This window comes from Paroedura picta, chromosome 16 (assembly GCF_049243985.1).
Source record: "Paroedura picta isolate Pp20150507F chromosome 16, Ppicta_v3.0, whole genome shotgun sequence".
Lineage (NCBI taxonomy): Eukaryota > Metazoa > Chordata > Lepidosauria > Squamata > Gekkonidae > Paroedura > Paroedura picta.
In genome coordinates, this window is record NC_135384.1 from 14,664,242 (window position 1) to 14,682,916 (window position 18,675).

At 42.7% G+C, this 18,675-nt stretch overlaps 1 protein-coding gene across 1 annotated transcript; it reads right to left on the reverse strand.

Annotated features, from left to right (window-relative positions):
• Positions 1 to 9,051: 9,051 nt before the first annotated feature.
• Positions 9,052 to 15,494, reverse strand: LOC143825428 (vomeronasal type-2 receptor 26-like). The gene is made up of 4 exons (XM_077313458.1): positions 15,063 to 15,494; positions 14,335 to 14,562; positions 12,112 to 12,256; positions 9,052 to 9,950 (listed from the first exon to the last, which is right to left on the reverse strand). The coding sequence occupies exons 1-4, from the start codon at positions 15,492 to 15,494 to the stop codon at positions 9,052 to 9,054; spliced, it is 1,704 nt and encodes a 567-aa protein (XP_077169573.1).
• Positions 15,495 to 18,675: the final 3,181 nt, after the last annotated feature.

The window sequence follows — 18,675 nt, forward strand, 5'->3', positions numbered from 1 at the left end:
GTTGGAAGGGACCTCCTGGCTCATCTAGTCCAACCCTTTGCACTATGCAGGACACACACAAACCTATCGCTCATCCACTGTAACCTGCCACCCCCTTGAGCCTTCACAGAATCAGCCTCTCCGTCAGATGGCTATCTAGCCTTTGTTTAAAAATGTCCAAATTTGGAGAACCCACCACCTCCTGACAAAGCCTGTTCCACAGAGAAAATGCTCTCACTGTCAGGAATTTCTTCCTGATGTTTAGACGGAATTTCTTTTGAATTAATTTCATCCCATTGGTTCTGGTCCACCCCTCCAGGGCAAGAGAGAACATCTCTGCTCCATTCTCTATATAGCAGCCTTCTAAACCGAGGATACTCCAGTATGAATTCTCATGGAAGTTCTCTATGCACCTTTGGGTCATTCATATATTTGAAGCCGAATCTAACTTTCAAAAGTTGTGACAATGAGAAAAAGGTAGAGAGAAGATCAATGGAGGACACATTAGCTTCCCATCGGGCTGAAAAATGGGTACACTTGAAGCAAATAAATGGAATGAAACCTTAACCTGACTAGACACAGTGATCATATTAAGTCAAAGAAAGGAAACGCTTACCCAGGTTCATCAAGCACCATATGTGCCGGGTGTTCTAGGAAAGATGGAGGATTATTGAAGTAAACAACTTGAGCAGCAATACCACCAATTAGAATGTCCCCTGGCTGATAAAAGTTGTGAGGAATAGGAAAGGGGTCATCATATATGGAGCAATTAATGGAAGACCGCCGACACACTATACGGCAGGGCAGCACCAGCACCACCAGCATCAGTACCAGGAGCATCTTGATGTCAAGTCTTCCCTTCCAGCTGCAGGCTACCAGTTTTCCATCCACCACATTATATCACATCCCTTTTGCCACATCATTCCTAGTGTGGCCGATGGCATTCTTCCTGCTGCTCCTGAATTAGAATTCATAATTGTTATACATATCGTAGTTTTTATTGAGGTACCAACTAGATCAATATATGAAAGAATATAAAGAGATTTAAACATTTTGGCTCATTTTATGACTTGAGTGTAAAAAAGAGCATATATGATAAAAAGCGATTATGAAATCTATTGCATTACTTAATTTCAAAGAGCAGTAATTGTATTACATTGGGTATAGTTGTTAGTTAGCAGAGTTTTCATTTTTGAGATTTTTTTCAGATTAAAAAAGCTGCAGAAATAATGAAGTAATTAGCTGAAGAGAAGGAGACACCAGATTGGGAGAAATAGCTAACACAGCAGTAGACTGAAGTAGAGTTCAACTAGATCTGAATAGGCTGGAAAAGTGGGCAAATGAGAAGATTCAATTCAGTAGGACAAGTGCTGAGCTCTACATCTGGGTCACAAAAAGGAGAAACATACATACTGGAAGGTAGATGCGCTTCTTAATAGCTGTGTGTAAGTGGACGAGATTTTAGGGTACTTGTGGACTGCAAACGAAATATGAGCAGACAGTGTGATGCAGCAGTAACAAAGGTGAATGCAGTGTTTTACTGTATCAATAAAGGCATCACATCAAATCAAAATTGCAAAACATTGCAATTACTCTGTATACTGCATTGGCCAGATCCTACCTGTAATAGTGTGAGCATTTCTGGAGTCCTCATTTCAAAAAGAATATGGACAAAATTTATAGGATGCAGAGGAGAGTGGCAAGGATGATCCAGGATCTGGGGACCAAGCTGTATGAGGGAAGTCTAAGGTACTAGAGAATGTTCAGCCTGGAGAAGAAAGGGTTGAGAGGAGATGTTTTCTCTCTTTATCTATTTGAAATGTCAATTGAAGAAGGTCAGGGAGCTTTTCCTGCTGGCAGCAGAGGATAGGATCTGCAATAATGAGCTTAAACTATGTGCAGAATGGGGGTGGAATATTCTGCCTAAGGAAATGGGGAGTTCCCCCTCACCGACAATCTTCAAGAAGAGAGACAGATACTTATCACGGATACTTTTTGGCTGATTGTTCATTGAATAGGGGGGTTGACTAGATGGCACGTATCGACCCTTCCAGCTCTATGATTGCACAAAAGTAATTAACAAAAATAATAAGAAAAATATATGAAGGTAGGAGTTGATGGAAAGCTAGCATGAAATAGAATGGGAGAAGGGAATCCAATTGACCATCGGAGTCCTGTCTAATTCTAGATGCTGTTCTAATGAAGAAGTCATCATTTTATGCAACTTATAGAAGTTCTTATTATTTATTGTGTCAATGCCTTTAGGAAATCCACTGCAAACTAGGAGGAAAACAGTCATGTGGACAATTTGGCTGGAGATAATTGCTCTCCTCTGAGGACTGCTTCTGGGCCCACACCTGCTGCCCTGAAAACTAGATTGGCCAACAGGACAATTGGTTGCTTTCAGAGTTATAACAGTCCAAGTGTTTTTGTTGTTGTTGCTAAAACAGTAAAGAATGGCAATGCCGATTCAGACAAACTGATTTCTTTCACCTAGAAAACGGTATTTGAATCTAGAAAACTGTAGTTTGCCTTTCCTTGTGGCCTCTACTTTATTTTGGATTTTTTTGTTTGTGTATGCAAGAAACCACATCCTTTCCCACTGGTAGTGACCAGACACAGTTACTTTCTCTTAAAGTACTAAACATAACATGTAGGACCCGAAACCACTGCCTTTAATGCTACCCCAAATCAATCCCTGTATAACTCGTGTCAGATTCAGCAGGTCCTGCCATGTAGCCTGCTGATATCTTGGAAATCTTGTCTCAGGATGCTGTGCACAGCTACAAATTGGTTGCCATGGAGCCAACCATAAGAGATCCGGGAGTGGGTTTATGCGTGATAGCCCAATGGCCAAATTAAGGTTCTTTTGCCCGTCCTCGATGAATCACACTGAGGGAAAAACCTTTTTATATTTTTACTGCAGAAGAAATATAGACATTGGAGAAAACAATGAGAGTTTATCATATTAAGTACCCTTCCCTTGGCTGATGAGTCAATAGCCTGTGGTCTCTACCTCCTCCTCCTACCTCCCGGGAACTCCCTATAACCCTTAAGCCAGCCTTCCAGGAACTGCTGACAGGTCTAAAATGTTCCTTGCATGCTTCCCCCCACACTTCCAATTGCTTACACAAAAGATAGTGACACACTCTTCTTCCATGTCTCTACCCTTGAGAAGGACTATCTCAGCTATAAACTTTGGTCTTGTGAGAGAGCTTATGAAAAGCTACATTCCGGAGAGGAACAGGCCATTGTCTCTGCCTGGTAAGGACCAAAGACTTGACCCAGGACAGGATGTAGAATTATAGCCAATCCCTATTAACTATATGATCAGTAAGAAGGTTACAATCATTTTCTTCATCACCAGGCCATTATGCATAACTTTGAAAATAGGTCTTCAGAGTTTCAGGCAGAAACTCCTTATAACTGGATCCTCAATTATCAGTATCTCTCTTAATTCTGTAGGCATCTGGGAAACCTATATCAAAGGAAGAAAATAAAGCTTTCCTTTTGAAGGGGTGTGCATGAGTGGGGAAGGTTTTAAACTTCAGCCTAAGAGTCGGCAGACAGGAAGGCTGGAGAAAGTCCCCTTCTCACTTACAATCCTGTTGTGGCTGGCCTGACTGCTGGAGGGAAGACGCAGCAAAGCAGCAAAACAACAATGGGAAGACAAGAAGGGAGATCTCCAACATGGTGGGAGTGAATATTGGGAAGGGAGGCAGAATTGGCGTTGTCTGAGCTGGTTGGCATGGGGAGGCTGGGCCCCAGAGCCCATGGCTGTCAAAGCCCCAGAGCCAGCTCAATCAGGTTGCCAACACCAGACAGGTAGATTCCAGGGTGGGTCCTCAACAGGGTACAATGCCCCAGAGTCCAACCTTCAAAGCAGCCATTTTCTCCAAGGCTCACCTGAATGTTTGCAACCCCAATGTTGGAAATATTCCTTGAGATTTGGAGGTGAGGCCTTAGCTGATTACAATGCCGCAATGTGCCTTCTCCAAAGCTGCCATTTTTGCATGGAAAGTAGATCTTTATAGTCTGTAGTTGAGTGGCAAGGATGGTGATGAAGAGTCACCTGCAGGTCAGGTCAGGGGCAGAGTAGCATGGCAGTGTCTCCCCCGAGTGATGGGCAGCCTTTCACACCAAATTCTACCTGGGGCTCTTTCCCTGATCTACAGCGTCCTTGCAAGGATGCCTATCACCCCTGCCAAAAGATGAAGACAAAGAAGGAAACCAATGCATACTCACTTTTTATCATTCACTGGAGAAGTATTTGGACACTAGTGCAACAAACTTTGTGATCTCCTTAGCTCCCTGGAAATGAGGGCGTTATAGAACTATGGGTGCAGGGAAAATTTATGATCGAGACTATTGGCGCTTGATAGAATCTCATGGCACAGCCTGAGTTCCATGAACTTGCTTTCAAGCACCCTGACCAAAGGTCCTTTCAGTGTGAGAATGAGGCCCATTCTGCACAAGGACCAATGTTGCCAATTGCTTTCACAAAGCAATAACGGTATTTTAAATAGTGGAATGTCAGCGTTCCGCATACCTTCATATGTAGTGGAATCCAGTAATGTTTCATTAGTTCCCCAAAGGTTTCCGGTCTCACAGGAATCGCTAGAAAGGAAGCAATTTTTTTCTCTGCTTGTTCCCGCCCCTTGCCATCAATCAAACGAACAGCCAATGGGCAGTTGTTATCATGCTCCCGAAAAGCCCCTTTCCCTTTAAGCACAGGTTAAAGAAAAATACAAATGTTTCAACGAATATGCCCTGATTCATCCTAACGTAGAGACCCATCTAGCTGGCGTTTGAGCTGGTGAGTTATCGTTACCATGCTCCCCCGAGTGAAAAAAAAAATCCACCCCCCGCATGGGCATGATTTTTGCCCTAAATTAAAGGGAACTGGCAAACAGGGGGCTGTGTTGTGCTTGGGGACCTAGGGGAGCTTTAAAGCACTTCTGTGGAGGGACTGTACCCGGAGAAGCCTCGCTGGGTGAATCAAGCCTCGCTGGTTCATTGCTTTCCCTGCTTGCTCCAAGGGAAAAAAAATGGTGATCGCTTCACCGGAAATTTGGAGGAGAGAGCCAGGGGGAGGGACTTTGATGCAATCCAGATTGCATCCTCCAATTTATTCATCAGAACATCATGGGGAACCTTATCAAAAGCTTTACTAAAATCCAAGTAAACGACATCAACAGAATTTCCACGATCCAGCAAACCTGTTACTTGGTCATAAAAGGAAACCAGGTTGGTCTGACAGGACCTGTTGGAGACAAACCCATGCTGACTTCCTTGGATCACCAAATTGTCCTCCAGATATTTGTAGATCTCTCCCTTTAATATCTGCTCCATTATTTTCCCCACAACAGACTCACTGGTCTGTAGTTTCCCGGGTCATCCTTCCTCCCTTTTTGGAAGATCGGAATAACGTTTGCTCTCTTCCAGTCCTCTGGGACATCTCCAGTCCTTAAAGAGTTTCCTAAGATGATGGACAAGGGTTGCGCAAGTTCTCTGGAAAGTTTTCAGCATTTCAGGCATAGTCTGAAATTCGATTTTCATCTGTCAATTTGTTAGGCTTCTAAATTATGCCAAAGAAAAAGGAGAAACCGACAGCTTCTTCTTATGGCAATCCCTGTACATGAGTTCCTTGCAAAGGTGTATGGCAAAGAAGAGACTCTGGCCTGATTTTGATAGGAGCATTAATTATGTTTGAAAAATGAACAAAAATTAATTTAGTGATGATATTATAAACTCAAGATGAACTGGGGAAAAATACATTAAAACAGAGAGGAAGACTTGAATACACTTTCCAGTTAAGAGCATTAATCTGTGCATCCCAAGTGTATTTAGTCAGAAGCAAGTCCCACTGTCTTTTCAGGATATCAATTGCACATATCTTTAACACTTTGCTGTATTATATATTTGTGAAAAGCCCTCCTGGATGGAGAGTGTTCGGGCCCTCTCTGTCCCTGTCCAGTTCCTGCACATGTCCAATCCGGGCCCGGCCCCACTGGCACCCGCCACCAACAGCCCAATAAGGCTGCTTCCCCCACGCAAACAGGCTGTCACTCCTGCCCCTAACTGTCCCTTTACCTCTGATCTCTGAGGGAGTTGGCAGGCATCTGGGGAGTGTTCTCCCTCCCCCCTCCCTTCAGTCCTGTTGTGAAGGAGCCTCCAAAAGCCCCTTTCTGAGTGGAGAGAGGCATTTCCAAGAGCAACTCAGAGGAGTCTGTGGGCATGGGTGTGTGCATTCCTTTTGAAGGAGGTGTAGCTTTCCCCTTCTGCCAAACAGTTGGCTGACAGGGGTGCGCGGAGAAAAGCCCCTTCTAACTTGAAATACTGCTTTGGCTGGCCTCGCTGCTCGAAGGAATATGCAGCCAAGGAACTGTCTGTAGATATGAGGCCTACCACACAAAGAGGAAAAACATATGGTTTGACTGTGTCTTTCCTCCAGCAGTGAGGCTGGCCAGAGCACTATTTTTAGTGAAAAGGAACATTTCTGTCATTCCCCACCCCACACACTCAAAAGGAAAGCACAAGTTATACTGTTATACTGTGTTGTGTTGCTTGCAATTGTTGGTTATCAATGTACATGTTCTACAGACTGTTTTATGTAAGGTTCTCTGTTATAATGTAAACCGCCCTGAGCCTCCAGGGAGGGCGGCATAGAAGTATGATAAATAAATAAATAAATAAATAAATAAATAAATAAATAAATAAATAAATAAATAAATAAATAAAATAAGTACCCACACAGAACTCTCTGCATTGCTCTCAGAAATGCCTCCTTCCCCTCAGTCAGGGGTTATTAGGTCTGAAGGGAGGGTAGAGGGAGAACACTCATCAGCGGTCTGAGGCAAAGTGAGGGAAATTGTTGGACGTGGCAGTTAGGCCTGTGTAGCCCTTTCTGCCTGGGGAGCTAATCTTTATACTCTGCAGATGAGCTGTAATTCCAGGAGCTCTCCAGGCCACACCTGCATTTTGGCTTACCCTAGGTTGGAAATATTCCTGGATGTTTGGAGATAGGACTTCAAAATGGTATGATGCCTCAGAGTCCAGCCTTCAAAGTAGCCATTTTTGCCTGCAGAGCTGATCATTTTAATTTAGAGGAGTAGTTCTCAACCTTCCTAATGCCTTGACCTTTTAATACAGTTCCTAATGTTGTGGTGATCCCCAACCATAGCATTAATTTTAATGTCAATACTTTTGTCTGGTTTTGCCTAGAGAACATGACTGCTTTCTCGGGATGCCAGCCTCCCGGTGGATTCTGGGGATCCCCTGGAAACACAGCTCTTCTGCAAGGCACAGAGAGCAGTTTCCCTGGGGAAAAGGGCTGTTATCTCAGGATGCCAGCCTTCCGGTGGGGTCTGGAGATCTCATGGAAGCACAGCTCCTCTGCAGGCCACAGAGAGCAGTTCTGCTGTAGAAAGGAGCTGCTTTGAAGGGGAGAGGGACTGTATGGCAGCGCCCCCCCCACTGAATCCCCTGTCCTCCCCAGGCTCCAAGCCATAAATTCCCAAAGCTTCTGCCACCTGGATCTGCCTCCCCCCCACCTGGTGCCCTGCCTCAGGTAACTGTTGGGTAACCACTAGCACCCGGTGTATCAGCTACAACGGGCTTTAATTCTAGTATATTACATGAAGCTATTGTTCTCATGAACATTAAAGGCTGAAAAAGCTCCATCTGGACCCACCTACATTCTAAAAACAGATGGCAGGCACCAGGAAATGTGTCTTCTTTTAGCATGGTGTCAATAGGCAACATGATTATTATAACCAATAAATAATGATGATGATGATGATGATGATGATGATGATGACAATGATTATGTTGATGAACTTAACTTTCAACTGCATAATCAGTTTTTATCTTTCACTAGAGAGGTATCTTCAAATGAGTGGCCATGTTGGTCTGAAGATGCACAATAAAATCAGAGTCCATTAGTACCTTTAAGACCAACAAAGAATTATTCCAAGCACAAGTCTTCGAGTTCAAGCACTCTTCGCCCAGACAAAAGGATTACCCAAATGTCCTCCCGTATCACCAAATGAGATTAGGTGGAAAACAGTATTAATTGTGCTACTATACAAAAATGGAGATTAGAAGAACCCATCCAATTAGTCTTCTAGGCATCCCTTCTAAGCTTTATGCTGGCATCTGCTGGACAAGTTATCCTTTTTAGAAAAGAAAGATTTATAGGGAATGAACAAGCAGGTTTCAGGGATGGTGTTTCTATAATCCATCACTATATGATCATACAATAGTGATCAACTGCAGTTTGATAATGTTATAATTTTAACTTGTTTATATGGTAATTAAATTAATGGTTTTATTGTGTTCTTTTATTAGAGTCCTGTAGGATATGGAAACATCCTTCACAAGGGGAAATCCATTTGTGCCTCTCATCAAGATATCAGTTGATATAAAACAAGATTTTATTAATCAAGCTGAATTTGGGTCCAACATTTGTAGAGATGGGGTAAAGAAGCAGTTAAGGGGACTATGCCTTCAGCTCCACAGACAGCTGAGCATTGAAATTTCATCACTAAAAAGAGCTGATACACTTAACACATGTAGGAATAAATGGGCCACCATTATGTTTGTGTCTAAAAAATATCTCCCCCAACTTGGGGAGCCATTCAACTGTACTTTTTGTCTCTCCCAGCATTACGCTACCAACCCAGTGAAGGTACTTGATGCGGAAAGGAAGGCACACTTTCCCTTTTCTGTCACAGAACTATTATTCAAATTGTATTAGAATAATGTTCTGAGGATTTATACATAACAGAGGTGATCACATTGAAAACTAGCCATATGGATGGATGGGTGCTTTTATTTATACAGATTAGTAAATCCCATGGATACATCATGTATAAAAAGACTTTCCCTATATTAAGAGTATAATGATAGAAAGCACCATTCTTCTCCTTTGTTTAATTTGAAATCCCAACAAGTGACTGAAATAATATTCCAACTGGTGACAGGCAGAAAGAAAAAAAAAAGAGATCCATATTTATAGTCATCAACATTGAACCCCGCTATGACTTTCAAGAAAAAAGATGGCTAAGATTTTCAAACTTTCCTAATTATCTGCTCTCGAATGTTCATTCCTGGTTTCAGGAAAATGATGTAGCATTTTGGGAAAAAGATGCAAATCAGTAAGCCAGCGCCAGAGGATAAAATGGAGAAGATCTCCACAGCCACCATGAATTTTCCTTTAGAGCTCATGTAAGTTGGAATAAAGGAAAACCAAACACTGCAAAAGACCAACATGCTGAAAGTGATGAACTTGGCTTCATTAAAACTGTCCGGTAACTTCCTAGCAAGAAAAGCCACTGTGAAGCTGACACTGGCCAAAAAGCCGAGATAGCCAAGGACCAAGTAAAACATGGTGGCAGAACCCTCATTACATTCCAGGATGATTGTCTTGGCTTGTGAATGCATATTCATTTGTGGGAATGGGGGAGAAATACATACCCAAATTATAGAGATCACTGCTTGAATTAAGGAGCCAGAAAGGACAATGGAAAGGGCTAGTTTTTTACCCACCCATCTCCTCATGTGAGATCCTGGTTTGGTGGCCATGAAGGCCAGGACAACAGTGATGGTTTTAGCTAACACACTGGAAAGAGCTACACAGAAGATGAGTCCAAATGTAGTCTGACGCAGAAGGCAGGTCACCTTCCCTGGCTCTCCAATGAACAGCATGGAGCTGAGGAAGCAAAGGAGGAGAGATAGGAGGAGAATATAGGTGAGGCTTCGGTTGTTGGCTTTAACAATGGGAGTGTTCTTATATTTCATGAACGTCTGAAGCACCAAAGCTGTGAGCAGAGAAAAACATACAGCGCACATAACAAAAATGATCCCTAAGGTCTCGTTGTATGAAAGGTAGGTTGGGACCTTGGGAATGCATTTATGATGGCCTTCGCTTGAGTACTGATCATCTGGACATTTAACACAGGCATCCACATCTGCAGGGGAAAAAAGAGCTGTTTTAGAATGTCAAGGCAGTGACTAGTATACAAGAGACATTCATATAAATGATATAAATATGAATGCCCCCCATTCTCCTCCTTTAGCTCCACTTCACAACACATAGTTCAATGGTTAGGGATAATGGTATATGTTTTGGTGACTGGCCAGAGGGGTCCCTCAGGCACTCATACATTTAAGATCTCTTTGACTGATTATGCACGGGGAAAGAAATCTGTCATACTGGTAGGAGGGCAGCCCCAATTGGGCACGATGTTGCTGCCATATAGAGTCCCAGGGCATTCGGTACAATTTTATATCTCCCCACTCCTCACAGACACAAACTGTTCTATCAACAATTCTGCTGCCAGGTTTTGTGCTGCAGCCATGAAAAGTCAGTGGAAATTGACTATGACTTAACTGACCCAGAGATCTGTGTTTAGAAAAATTCCCTGTATTTCCAACCAGTTTTAAATTATATTTTAGCAGATCTATGGTTCAAGCTGTTTTATATATTGTTATTTTATTAGTAAATCTATGTCAAGAGCCTCTTGTGGCGCAGAGTGGTAAGGCAGCCACCTGAAAGCTTTGCCCATGAGGTTGGGAGTTCAATCCCAGCAGCCGGCTCAAGGTTGACTCAGCCTTCCATCCTTCCGAGGTAGGTAAAATGAGTACCCAGCTTGCTGGGGGGTAAACGGTAATGACTGGGGAAGGCACTGGCAAACCACCTCGTATTGAGTCTGCCATGAAAACGCTAGAGGGCGTCACCCCAAGGGTCAGACATGACTCGGTGCTTGCACAGGGGATACCTTTACCTTTACCTTTAAATCTATGTTTCTGGCTATTTTATTTTTTGTAACTGCGAAATTGTTAATTTTGACTTTGCTGGTATATAACTGTAATAAAGATATGTCGGTCTGTCTGTCTGTATTCTATGTTATACTAGAATAAAAGGCCGTTGTAGCTGATACAACGGGTGCTTGCAAGGAGGGAGATGGGAAATAGCAAAGGGAGAAGGAGGTATGAAGGAAGAAAGTGATTAAGATAGAGAGGGTTTGGCACTGGGAAGAGGAAGGGGAGGGGTTGTCCAGTTTGTAAAGGCATGAGGTTGCATATGTATGTTGTGTGGAGGGTTGTGGCAGTGTGGTGAAAAATGAGGGCATGGGTGTTGAGAGATGGGTGTCAAGAACTTGTTGTTTGGAATGTTCGTTGAGTGTGGGAGAGGATCTTTGGGAACTGTGGCATAGATGAGCTTTTCAGAGCCATGTCTTCAGATATGTGACAGGAAAATCAGACTGGAGACTCTTCTTCGGGGGAAATTACATGGCAACCAATTCTTCCCAGTTCTGTGTTCAATGTCATTTCCCTACTTGTGTGAATTAGGCCACAGACACAGAAAGGCCCCCTGCCCTAATACAAATGGGGTAGTCACAATACACAGGTGTCCACCCTGAAGGTGGCGGAGCTGACAGAAAAGCTCAATCTCACTTAAAATACTGCTCTGGCTGGCCTCAGTGCGGCTCTCTGCAGATTTGAGGCCTACTTCACAGGGTTGTTGTGCAGATGAAACAGGAGGCAAAAGAACCTCTACAACAACATCCAGTTTCATCTGCACACAACATCCCTGTATGGTAGGCCTCAAATCTAAAGAGTTGCTTGGCTTCATATTCCCTCCAGCAGCGAGGATGGCCACAGCAGTATTTTAAATGAGAAGGGGCTTTTCTGTCAGCCAAATGTTTGGTAGAAAGGGAAAGCTCCCCCCCCCCAAGGAAAGCACAGATTCCCCCCCCCCGACTCCTCTGTGTTGCTCTTGGAAATTCCTCCCTCACCTCAGTCAGGGGCTGTCAGAGACCTGCAGGGTGGTGGGAGGGAGCACACTCAACAGCCACCTGTCAGCTTAGTCAGTAGTTGGAGGCAAAGTGCGCGTAGTTGTTGGATGTGACAGTTAGGGGCGGGAGACACATCCTGATTGGGCAGGAAATGAAGCCTGATTGGGCTGGTTGGACTGTTGCGGGCAGGTGCCAGTGGGGCCGGGCCAATCTGAACACACACAGGACCGAACAGTCTCCGTCCAGGAGGGCGTTTAACAAATATATAATAGAGCAAAGTGTTAAAGGTTCTATCTACTATTGCTGGAGGTTAGCCAACCAAATACCTTACAAAAAGAAGACTTCGTGGGAGGTTCTTTTTGAATATCTGATTCTTCTTTAACATTCACAGGAAAAGTCAGATGAAAATGGGACAGTGGGATAGATGGAGAGAGGCAGTTTCTCATTCTACTCAAAAACTGACTGGCTGTATATATCTTTAAGATACATCTGAGACACTACAATGATAGTACTAGTACAATTAAAGCAACATAGGGAGGCAGACATCAGGAAGGCAAAAAATGTGAGGGACAAAAACAATGATCATTCAACTTGATGGTTTGAATCCAGTGGCACTTTTAAGACCGCTGGATTCTTGATATGCTAGATGCCTTCTATTCACAGTTCTTACCAACTTGTGTAATAAAATATGACTGCTCCAATAATTACAGATGTTAACACTAACTAGACTTTCATAGAAAATAAACCCATCCCCCAATTCCTATCTATATGTAAGGCTAAAGGTAAAGGTATCCCCTGTGCAAGCACCGGATCATGTCTGACCCTTGGGGTGACGCCCTCTAGTGTTTTCATGGCAGACTCAATATGGGGTGGTTTGCCAGTGCCTTCCCCAGTCATTACCGTTTACCCCCCAGCAAACTGGGTACTCATTTTACCAACCTTGGAAGGATGGAAGGCTGAGTCAACCTTGAGCCGGCTGCTGGGATTGAGCCGGCTGCTGGGATTGAACTCCCAGCCTCATGGGCAGAGCTTTCAGACTACATGTCTGCTGCCTTACCACTCTGCGCCACAAGAGGCTCTTATATGTAAGGCTACAGGGTATTTATTTAAATATGCCTGCATAAGTGTGCATGCACATGAAAGCTTATACACTGATCATAAATATGTTGGTCACCCATGTTTTCTTCCAGCTCTACAAGAATGTTTCCCGACATGCCTCTTACCCTTCTGCTCAGAGAACATCCCTTCTGGACATGTAGTGCAATCATAACAGCAAAAAGATTTTCCCTCCTTCACTGTCTTGCTATAGCCAGGCCGGCATTGGTCATTGCAGACAGAAATGGGAAGCCCCTGTCCATAAATACAAAATTAGCTTAGCATCCAATCAATGTCTTTAGTCTACCAAAGTTTTTTGCAGGGAGGGGAAACATTATTCCACCAGCAAAAACAAATTTGCGCATTGTAATGATCAGGTTTTGTTGTTGTTGTTGTTGTTTTTTATGATGGCTCCAATGATGAGGTGACAGGTGCTTTTCTGATGAAGACTCCATTGAAGGCTGACGCTTCCATTTTGATGAAATACCAACATGGTCTAGACCAGCCTTTTTCAAAATGACAAAAGAGCTCCGGTAGGGCAAAATGGGAAAGGGGAATCCCTGGTCTAGGTTAATGGCAAGAAGGGCTTTCCCAACAAAGGAAAGGGAGAGTGTGGAGATTCTCCACATATTCTTCTAATGGCTGCTTTTTCTTCATAAATGGTGGAAAGCTGACATTTTTCACTGTTTTTATTGGAGGCCAGAGGCAGGAGATGGCTGCTCTTCATGTTCTGGATCATACCAGATTGTGTATTTTCTTCTTGTAATTTATGGCTTGGATATTGGGATTGCAATTATAATCACATATACATAGATTCAAATGAGTCGCCATGTTGGTCTGAAGTAGCACAATAAAATCAGAATCCAGTAGCACCTTTAAGGCCAAGAAATATTTGTTGGTCTTAAAGGTGAGACTGGACTCTGATTTTATTGAATCAAATATAGAAAAAGATGCCCAGTGGTGACCAGAAAAATAAATAAAGTTGCTCAAACAAGTGCAGAGATAGGGTGATGAGGAACTAGATCAGAATAGTTTCTCAGAAGGTTTTGTATTTTGTGGCTTTTAACACCTAACTGGGGATGGGAACAAACTGATTTACAACCTTACATACATCAATAATTTGTGTGGTTCATACCCCCCAATCCAGGTTCACAGGAGGTGCCCCAAACATCTCCCAGACCTATTGTTTAGTTAAGATTTTATTTTTAAAAGTCCCTGAGCTTCCCTCCTTTATCAAAGCGGGAGGGGGAGAAAAACCATTTGTCCTCTCACCTGGAATATATTGGAAAATATTTCAAGATGAATTCTAAGGTGAATAAATATTGTAATATTGAAGAAAATAGTAGGAAGAGGCACATGGAGAAAACAAGGTTGATTTAAACTTATCTCCCCCCCAAAACGGGTTGGCTTGTTCACAAAAGAAGGAATTGAGTTGAGAAAATCAAACTCTTTTTCTCACCTGGTTAAAGCTTCTATGCCACACAATCTGATCTTCTTTCAGAGTGAGCTCTTTGCCTGAAGGGGCCTGAGGATCCAGTTGTCCCACTTTTATTCTAGTAAACGACCTATTTGAAAAGGTAATCCAATTGGTGACATCAAAAACCGTAACTAATTCTCCATCTTGGTCAAACTGTAGGGTTTCTCCAAGACTATTGTTGAAAATGATTCTCCTTAAAACGTTGTGTAACTAGATTGAAAAAGAATAGAAAAACAGTAAGCAGTCCTATTTATGAAATATTGGCAGCTGTGCTAAAAAAGAATGGGACCACATATACACACATAAACAAAGTGGAAAAAATTTCAAACCATGTAGGCATTTATTATGTTGGTGGTAGAACTGAATGTGCAAAGCGGAAGGAGAAGGAGAATTCCAGCCATCTGTGATGGCCAGTTTAATAATTGCTATACCTGCCATGGCTGTATCTTCTGAACATTCAGCCTCCCATCTTCTACCAGTATTCTGTGTATTGATCCCTGAGTGTGGATGTAGTGCAAAGCATGGGCCACAGCATAGACAGCATTGTAGACATTATAGCTGTGACCAGTCATCTGCATTTCAAACAAAGGGCCAGGGAGGCTCTCCAGTTTCTCCTCACCACTGCAGTCTGTCTTAATATCTTCTTGAACATTTTTCAATGAACAGTTGAATGCTTGCTCCCAAAAGTTCTGAATGAAACCATCTCCTACAGCCCAGGATGGTCTTATGGTCTGAAGGAATTCCTGGAATCTTAGGGGCTGATTGGAATGGACTGTAAAGGACAGGGCACCATGGAGGGAGTCTGTATCTGTAATACGTTGGAAAGAGAATGACTCAAAGTCAAAGTGTGATGTAACTATCCACACTTTATGCAGAGGAGGCAATAAAGCCAAAGCAGCTAGGGAAAGAAATATCCTTACAGCCATCATGGTTGGAGGTTCTCCGTGCACAAAAATTACATTGGTTCTTCTGTCCATAAGGATTGGGTACTGATCAAACTGTCCTGCAAGCAACTCTGCAAACTCTAATAAATAAGTTGTCTGTGGAAATTTATGTGTGAATGCAATACAAATGCTGTTCCCAGAGAGAATAGGTAGTATTCTCTGCACAAACTGGTTTCCATTGTCATCTTCCATAGCCATGAGCCCAATCCAAGTCCACCCAAAATGATTAAGTAATTGTCCAACTCCCCTGTACTGATGGATGTCATCAGGCACCATCTGATAAAGGGAAGAAAATTGTTGTTTGTCCTCCTTTGCAAGGGAAAATGACCCATGAGGGAGCTGAAAGAAAACACATTGCAATTTGAAAAATATTAATGAATTCAGAATTGACAATGATATGCTGGAATTGTGAAGTCTGTGTAACCCCATGCTTGTAGCTTACCTGAGGGGTCTTGTAGACATTCAGGATAGAGGACATCTGAGCAGAGGTTTCAGACAAACGCCCTCCTATGACAGCTATGACTTTCTGCCGGTTATCACAGCTGAAGTTTGGGACCAGTTTCTGCTGTGCAGAAAGCACATTTAGGGTGGCCTTAAAAGTCATTCTTCCAAGGTTGTAGCTGTTGAAGATGTAGAGCCCCAGGCTGGCATTCGGCAACAAGTTCGTTTTCTCATTCACCTCTTTCACGGCAAAAACCATGGCCAAAATGTGCTGGTAATGTTTTGTTATTGACCTGCAAACAGTATACTTAGGAAAGTAACCAAACTTCATTGACAGTGTTCATCCTCCCAGCTGAACTACTAGTTTATGAATCCATTTTTAGCTAGGCCTGTAGCAACTGCTTGGCTTTTCTAAATGCTGTATACTGCATTTCATTCTGGATACATTATTATGCTCGGCATCAGCTGTGCTGGCTGCTGGAGGCGTTGCATGGTAGGGCAGCATGTCCCACCGCTTCCCTTTACACACGGGAGAATTTCATCCCCCCTCAGTCTGTTCTGGAGTTGTGCATGAGTACAAATCACTCCAGGGCTGGAAGTTTCCACCATGCTTTGTGTTGGCAGCAGCAGGGGAAGAGAGGGGCATGCGGGTACCATCATATGATGATGCTCCTATCCCACCATTCTAGGGGATGTAGAAATCTCCCATTCAGCTCAGCAGTACTGTAAAGCTGAATGGGACATTTTGTGTCCCTGCAGTGACACTGCAGGTGGGGGTGAGGAGTCAGGCCTTGAAGGCCCAGCTCTTACCATATGCACAGGCCTGGCCCCACCAGGTATCTGCTGGCTGTTGTGGCAAGAAAGGGAATGTGAACATTTCAGCATTTCCTTGCTGTTGGCCATCATAGGACTTAAACCAATCCAGGGCCAGGAGGCGGCCTGGATGATATTGGCATCTTGCATCTTGCTTTCATGTAGGTGCTGGACTGTCCTTCCCTACCCATGCATAATTGGTCGTCATGAATTTTGAAGGGTATAGAAAAGTGTAGGCTGATTTTTTTGTTCATTTTTTCTTCTCTTCTTTGTAGAGGATGCCATTATATATATACACGCTTGATTTCATATGGTATCATTATCAGTTTGGGTCACTATCATTTTTCATGTGACTTCAAACTTCTTCATACTTTTACATTCCAGACATGTACACATTATTCACTATCATACATAATTGCATGGACTCAATGGAGTCCAAAAGATATAAGAATGATGACTTTAAACTTTAAACAAACAAGAGACTCAGAATCTATCTAGGGAGATATAAGGAAAAATAGATCTACAAATTGGAAACTGTTACATAAATTAAAATCTACTATGACTCCAAGCTGGACTTTTTCCATTTGTACCTCATCAGAAATGCTGTTAATGCAGATGTTTTGGTTTTTAATTTATTCAAATATTCAGAAGGAGAAGAAGAGTTTGTTCTTATATGCCACTATTCTCTACCTGAAGGAGTCTCAAAATAGCTTACAATCGCCTTCCCTTTCCTCTCACAACAACAAACACTCTGTGAGGTAGGTGAGGCCGAGAGAGCCCCGACATTACTGCTCAGGCAGAACAACTTCATCAGTGTTATGGTGAGCCCAAGGTCACCCAGCTGGTTGCACCTGGGGGAGTGCAGATTCAATCACGGATCAACAGATTAGAAGTCTGGACTTCTAACCACTACACCAAGCTGGTTAGAGTACAATAGTTTATAATCCCAGAAAGCCAATTGAGTATAAGTCAATCATGAAAGTGGTTCTAATAAGTGTGAGAAGTTATGCAAACATTACAAAGCTATTCATTGGAGTGCAGATTCAGTTTTCAGTTTATATGAGACGTTTTCAGTCAAGATATTCAGGCTGGTTTTTACAGTAATTTACAAGACTCAGTAAACCCTGACCCAATTCAGTCACAGATGGACAAGCCCCATTATCTACTTGTCAAGTGCATAATTGGATCCAACCATTGTCAAAGCAATCAGAGAGCAGCCAATACAATAGTGATGGAGAACACAAGATACCAGAATACCCAAGCACATATGACTGTCTGATGCTTTGAGATACAGAATAGATGCAGGGAAACACACTCGGGGTTTAGAGCAGTGAGCAGAGGAGAGATATTTCTATATTGGAATAAAAGGCTTTGAACTGAGAAAGACCCTTGTACTGGAGTTAGGCCGCCATTGTTGCCTGAAAATCAAGCAAATTTGATGGGATTCACATATATTAATGAAAAATGCATAAAATTTGAGTGGAATAATTAGGAATACTGGAGGAAGATGTGTTGCCAAAGTAAATATAACTTTTAAATAAATGTAACCAGAAATCAAAATGTGAATGTGCTGTTGGATCTTGGAAACTTTGAAAATCAGATCCCCTCCTCGAAATCTGACATCACCACTCTGTATATTCTGATAATTACTTATAAGAGCAGAGAAACACAGAAGGGAGGTTCTTTTGTAGGCTGCAGCACATCCTTAACTCCGAATTACAAAAAGGCAAACTAAATCTGGGAGACTCCAGTATGAATTCTCACAATACCATGGAACTTCTGTATGTTCCTTTGGGACCCTCTTATATTCTCAGCCTAATCTACCTTTCTGTGCTTTGGTAAGATTAAAAGGGAAGAAAGAAGAGCAATGCAAGCCGCTTTGTGCTTCCATTGAGGGGCAAGGTGGATAGCCCTGATGCAAATAAAATGGACTGATAAGTCATTCTCTGCTTTTACATGCTCACTACTTGACTACAATGTTCAGATTCAGATAGAAAAAGAAGAAGAAAACCTTAATCCTTACATAGGATCGTCAACCACCATTCGGGCCGGGTGTTCTAGGAAAGATGGAGGATTATGGAAGAAAGCAACTTGAGTGGCGATCCCACCAATAAGGAAGTCCCCT

Bases quoted from the DNA above. Each gene is read 5' to 3' on its own strand.
- LOC143825428 (XM_077313458.1), bottom strand. From the start codon at position 15,494: ATGGCTATGGAAGATGACAATGGAAACCAGTTTGTGCAGAGAATACTA. The intron at 12,257-14,334 runs GTGAGAAAAAGA...TGTATCTTAAAG, and splicing joins GGCATAGAAGCTTTAACCAG to ATATATACAGCCAGTCAGTT. The intron at 9,951-12,111 runs GTAAGGTATTTG...TTTCCCCTGCAG, and splicing joins TCCCACGAAGTCTTCTTTTT to ATGTGGATGCCTGTGTTAAA.